Below are 6,022 nucleotides of genomic sequence, written 5' to 3' on the forward strand. Positions count from 1 at the left end.
ATGGAAAGGAAATCAGATGGTAATTCTGGGTTTGTCGGTGAACGGAAAAACACACCGCCGATGACTGATATGAGGCAATTCGCGAGCAGTCATAAGGCTTTTTCGAATTTTGTTTGGAAAGCTGTGATATAACCTGAAGAAACTGATCAAAGAGATTATTTTACTGATGGAGAAGAAGATGAGATCTTGGTTCCATTTTTTGCACCTATTTTGTCAAAAAAATAATAATTAACCCCCCCAAGAAAAAGTCACGTGACCTTTCTTAATTTTTTTTTTAAATAATAATAATAAATTTTGGTTGGCCAATACAATTAAGACACATGTCAAAAATATTTCATGTCAGCAATTTTTGGTCAAAATAGTCAATGAGGACCAAGAAATGCAAAAGGGGGCAAACGTGGGGGGTCAAACTCGCACATTTGAAACGTGGGAGGCCAAAATCGCACAATTATGAAACGTGGGGGGCCAAAATCACACATGTGAAATGTGGGGGGCCAAAATCGCACAATTATGAAACGTGGGGGCCAAAACTGCAATTTAGCCTTTTATTTTTATTTTTATTTCTCTCAATTACCCATTCATAATTGGATCTCTAAATTTGGGCCTGAGAGCAATGGAACAAATTCACGTATACGCCCAAGTCTCTATACGACGCAAATTTGTTGGGTTGCTCCACACTTGGTCGGCTTGAAAATCTTCTGACTTATACCTAAACCTTGAGAAAACTTCTCATCCCACCTACCCACTTTCTCACCACACCCCTGGAAATTTCATTTTTGCCCTTGGTCAAAAAATTCGAAACGCGTTTTCCGAATTTTTTTTGCCTTTAAAAGAAAATTCGGAATGTGTTTTCCGAATTTTTTCCAAATTTGAACTAAAAAAATTCGGAAAACGCGTTCCGAATTTTTTGACCAAGGGCAAAAATGGAATTTCCAGGGATGTGGTGAGAAAGTGGGTAGTGAGATGAGAAATTTTCGAACCTTGAGGACAAGGTTGAAGTGAATTTATATTTAATTTTGGAATGTAAGTTAAGTGTAATATATTAGTTGGTCTTTTTATATTAGTTGGTCTTCAAAGGACGGACGATTATTAATATTTTATCATAAGTGTTAGTTCGTTAAAAAATATAAAAATGCGTTAGCTTTGTTTAAAAATTGGAGAGTTACTATGTTCATGGGAATAATTGTGTGAACTAATTAATATCAAATTCATTCTATATACTAACATTTCTTTGACCTAGATAATTTTAATCGCTTAAGTAAGTTCTCAGGTTTGAGGCACTAATGGTGGATGGGATGGAATGCTCCACTAATGGTGGCAGCAGGCTGGAAGCAAAAAAAAAATCGACAGAAATTAGTCGTATTTGAATTCAAAGAACGATAATTTGCACCCAAAATATAGTAAAAAAATGCATACTATGTATGATACAAAGAACGATTTAATCACATGTATCAAATAAGATATATATATATTGTCACTCACAGAGTAAGACTAGTAGTAGTAGTAGTGACAACTACAATGATTACAACTAGGGAGAAACCATGATTAACAACATTTTTCCAAGCTCCCGAAGGTAGTGGTGGTGCAATTGTAGACGACGGAGGAGCATTAACAGTAATCACTGCAGGAAGAGGTGGGTCAACCACGTTTTCAACCTTAAGAGGGGGAAGTGGTGCTTCTGATGGTGGTAGTAATGTTGGTGGAATAGTACTTTGTAGTTCACAAGCCTGAGCAGGTAAGATGGTTGCCACATTGTTAGGATCACTACATTGGCTTCCTGCATGCATATATTGAACAAAATCAACCAACTACATTAAATTTTGGTTAGTAAGAAAATGAATATATAATCAATTTAATCTCTTAAATGTATTGTAGACATCAATTTAGTTCTCATAATTAACAACATAATTTTGAAATGATCATTGATATTACAATTTTAAAGTTACTTTTGAGATTCACTCAACAGTTTTTGTCTCATGCATTATGAGTGAAGAGTTTGTATTACTTACTAAGATATCTACTTGTAGTGGCTGGAAAATCTGTGACTATTCCATCAACCTTAACAGAATGGATGTAAGTAGCAATCTCCACATTAGGGTCTGACCAGTAATCAAAAGCCAAAGAAATGAACTCATTTCTAAGAGTATGAACAAATACTGTGAGATTTGCATCTTTCAACTCTTTAACTACTTTAGTCATTCCAGTTAATAATGAACCAGATACTTTAACAATCGATGATTTTGGAAGATTTACTATTTCTGCATACTTCTTAATTTCATCCACAGTTTGCTTAGGCACATCTCCTATTTTATCTTCAACTAAAAACACTCTTTTGTAAGATGGAATGTCTTTATACTTTGATAACACTGAGCTATCATCGGATTGAATCAGAACTTGTTGTGTGGCTTGCTTGTCAAAAGTTGCATTGCTTAAGGCAGTGCTTATAGCAGCAACAATGTCAAGGCCTTTCTTCGATGCAAGGTATGCAGCATTCTGTAAGGCAATTAAAGAGTTAGTTAGCAGTAGCATAAACTTTTAGCTTATATTTTTGTTGATCTTAGTCCCTGAAATATAAATATTTTGTTTTTGAACCTTTTTTTATTTATTTCTGTGCCTATAATATTTTTAGCTCATGTGGTTCATAATGATTTTAGTTCAACAATAAGTAGTTTAATGTTTCGAGGACAAGCGAAAAAGATATTTAGGTCAATCTTTTATAATACTCCCTCCGGTCCTATATATAAGAAAAAGTTTATGTATCTAGACCATATTATGGATCAGATACATTAGATTCTTAATGAATCTAAAAAGTAAATTTTGTGTTATATATTCCGAAGAGAGTAGTGTGCTTGGAAAACATAATGATTACCTCTATATTTATTAAAATGCCAGTTACTGCCTTAGCTTTAGCCAACTCCAAAAATTCAGAGAGCGTAACAAATTTACCACTATTTTTGTCTGCTGGATTTCTTTGGAAGTCCATGCCAAGAGGGCTAGCAATTTGAGCTGAAGCAAGAAACAAAAATACCTTAAGTTTACTGTTCGAATGTTAAAGGCTAGATCTATTTATGAATTATAGGAATCAAATGAAAGTGTTACGTTGCAAGGTTTGAATCTCATTCCATGTTAGATCAAAGGAGAAAATTCCAGTTTTTGGTTGAATTTCTGGAATATTGGAAGTTCGCGACATGAATTTTGTCATAGCAGTTGTATCTGCCATTAGGTCTACAGTATTTAAGCAGAATAAAATTCCATCTTTTGTCATTTGAACAGAGCAATCTATAATATCAACTCCATCATCTATTGCTTTTTGATAAGCAAGATCAGTGGAACCTGGATAAACCCCACTTGCTCCATTATTGCTAATGATAAACACTGTTTCTGTAAAAATAAATGCATAGGTTATATATAGCTTCATATTTTCATGCTTTGTCACATCTTGTTAAAAGTTTCTTTGACATAGATTTATTCAAGAATAATAATATTACCTTTTTTTGGTAGGGTATTGTTCTGTGCAAAACATGCTGAAAAAGCAAGAAATTTGTGAGAATTAACACTAAGTTTCGAAGCCCAAATATCTTATTTTGAAATGTAGTGTTGTGAGTGAGCATATATATATAGTTTTAAATTTGTTAGGATTTTAAGATCTCTGCAACCGATGTAGCCGCAAGCAATATAAAAGCTTTGGAGACCTATACAAAGTCATCGTCGTGACCATATTTGACGAAATTTAAAACATTAGTTGTGAATGAAAATATTATATATTAAGAAAGGTGAAAGGAAGAAGTTTGTCAACTCACCTATAGAATTTGATGCTGTCGAAGGGAAATCAGTAACAAGACCATCAACAATTTCCCCTTTCTCTATAAATTGTAGGTACTCGGCTGTAGGATCATAGTTATAACTATAACTTGAAAATAAATCATTAGCAAAACCAGAAGCATAAACTTCCAGTCCTTGTTTGTGTGCATCATATACAAGTGTTGTGGGAGTTCCCATGTATTTGTCTGGTTTAATTGGACATATGTATTCTTTTGGCACCATTATGCCTAATGCATATGATTTGATTGCTGCAAGATCCTTCACAATGGAGCCATATGGTTGCTTTGTTGTTGGTTCATGATCATTGGCGCTAAGAAATTGAAGGATAACCTTTGTATTCTTTGCTTTCCCATTGATGCTTCTTAAGAAACCAATCTCTGGAGATGAAACAAAGTCTATCTTATAAAGTCTCAACATTTCTAGAACAATATCAACTAACTTTACTCCGTGTTCATTATAAAACGCTTCATACTGCAATACAACAATCAATTTCAACTTAACAACACTGTTAAAATGATTATGAATGTTTGTTGTTATTGATCATGTCATTAGATAGAGAGGGAGAAAACCTGAACATTCAACCAAAGCCTTGGTGGAGATTTGCCACTTAGTAAACCATCAACATTAAGTACCGGAGACATGCCATCGTAGAAACTAGGACGAGAAAAGATTGCCTGATTCACTAAAACATAGAAAAAGAACAAACATCAACTCTATACACTAAAAAATTTACAACAAAACACATACTATACAGTAGAAAAAATACCCCAGTTGAAGACTCACTTGTCACATTGTGGTCAATCTGAGCACCTGTGTAATCCACCATAAAGTGTCCTTGCACATCCTTCCCATTAATTTTGTAGGTTTTCAATTTAGGATCAAATGTTGCTATATTTGTTGCATTGTCAAGTTTTATTCCTGTCACGCAAAAGGCACCAGCATCTTTTGTAAATTGAAGATTGCAAAGAAAAATGCTAATCTCCTTTGATATGCCAATTGCTTCTGTACTGCCTTCTGGGAATAGACCGGTGAATCCTCCACGAGCTACAACAACTGGCTTGCTGCCTATAATAAATGTTAGAAACAAATGTATGTTGTTATTGCAGATAATTGAGATTCATTTAAGGGGTTAACCAACTTCTCTGCAATAAATGTTTCATTATTACCAACCACTTAATGTTGACCATATTTTCGTAGGAGACGAAATTCGAGATGATGTAGATAAACTTGAAAGTGATAGTTTCTGGGTGGCTAATGTTGCATGGATCAACAAAAGAACAAGAAACAAGCTTCTCAACATCTTGTTCATTTTTCTGTCATATACTTCAAATTTAAAGTTATTATTTATTAGTGAAAAATAAACAAAATCTGGAATTCAAACAACATGATAATAAACTTTTTTTTTGGCATTGAATTTCTTAATATTATTTTCCTTCAGGATAGATACCAACAATTTGTTTTTCATTAATTCTATATGTTTATTAAGTATGCTTGTATCAAAGAAAATCCGAAAAACCAAATAATAAATATTTGAACAATAAATCATTTTTTTACATCGATATACTAAAATCATCTCTTGAGTGTAAAACATGACATTAGTTGTAAATTACTTAACACCATAATAACAATAACACATAAAACTATAAATAAAAAAAGTCATAAAACAATAAATTATATTCTTGCATACCAGAAAATCCACATGAAAACCCTCAACCTCAAGGGAATCTGGTGATAGTAAAGTAGAGTGATTGTAATTGGTGAGTAAGAATATTGATACCAAAATGAGATCTTTTGTTATTTAATTTCCACACATTTTTCCGTATGAATCGATATAGTTGGTTAACATTTCCCCTCAAAAAGGACAACCAATTAACAGTGTCATTTTTATGAATTTTTAATTACATTTATTTTACTTATTTAAGTTAAACTTCATTAATTATTCAAAACTGAAGCTTTTTTTATAACTTATTTTTTATATTATAGCGCCTGGTAAAAATAATTGGGATCAATCTTTTAGACAACATATAACATAGACCAATATAATAATGAAGAGGTGTGATTAGACCCCCTTATGCAACATCCCAATTTCTTATTTCTAAATTATTAACATCTTTATCCTTATTATTATTATTAGAAGAAGAAGTTCTTGTTGCGTCAAAAAAAAGAAAGAAGAAGTTCTTGTTCCCCCTTTCTTTCCTCT

The 6,022-nt window shown here is 32.8% G+C and overlaps 1 protein-coding gene across 2 annotated transcripts; it reads right to left on the bottom strand.

The window, feature by feature from the left end:
- Positions 1–1,383: 1,383 nt before the first annotated feature.
- Positions 1,384–5,654, bottom strand: LOC123882839 (glycerophosphodiester phosphodiesterase GDPDL7-like). Of its 2 annotated transcripts, none has more exons than XM_045931474.1 (10): positions 5,510–5,654; positions 4,993–5,135; positions 4,606–4,887; positions 4,392–4,504; positions 3,801–4,293; positions 3,489–3,524; positions 3,100–3,381; positions 2,870–3,006; positions 2,010–2,493; positions 1,384–1,777 (listed from the first exon to the last, which is right to left on the bottom strand). In XM_045931474.1, exons 2-10 carry the CDS (start codon positions 5,129–5,131, stop codon positions 1,479–1,481), a joined length of 2,265 nt encoding a protein of 754 aa, XP_045787430.1. In that variant the 5' UTR covers positions 5,132–5,135; positions 5,510–5,654; the 3' UTR covers positions 1,384–1,478. The 2 variants fall into 2 exon arrangements, with proteins under 2 accessions (XP_045787430.1, XP_045787429.1); XM_045931473.1 differs by having other exon boundaries at positions 1,399–1,777; positions 4,993–5,145.
- Between the last annotated feature and the right edge of the window lie 368 nt (positions 5,655–6,022).

The sequence above is a fragment of the Trifolium pratense genome, linkage group LG5 (assembly GCF_020283565.1).
Source record: "Trifolium pratense cultivar HEN17-A07 linkage group LG5, ARS_RC_1.1, whole genome shotgun sequence".
NCBI classification, from domain to species: domain Eukaryota; kingdom Viridiplantae; phylum Streptophyta; class Magnoliopsida; order Fabales; family Fabaceae; genus Trifolium; species Trifolium pratense.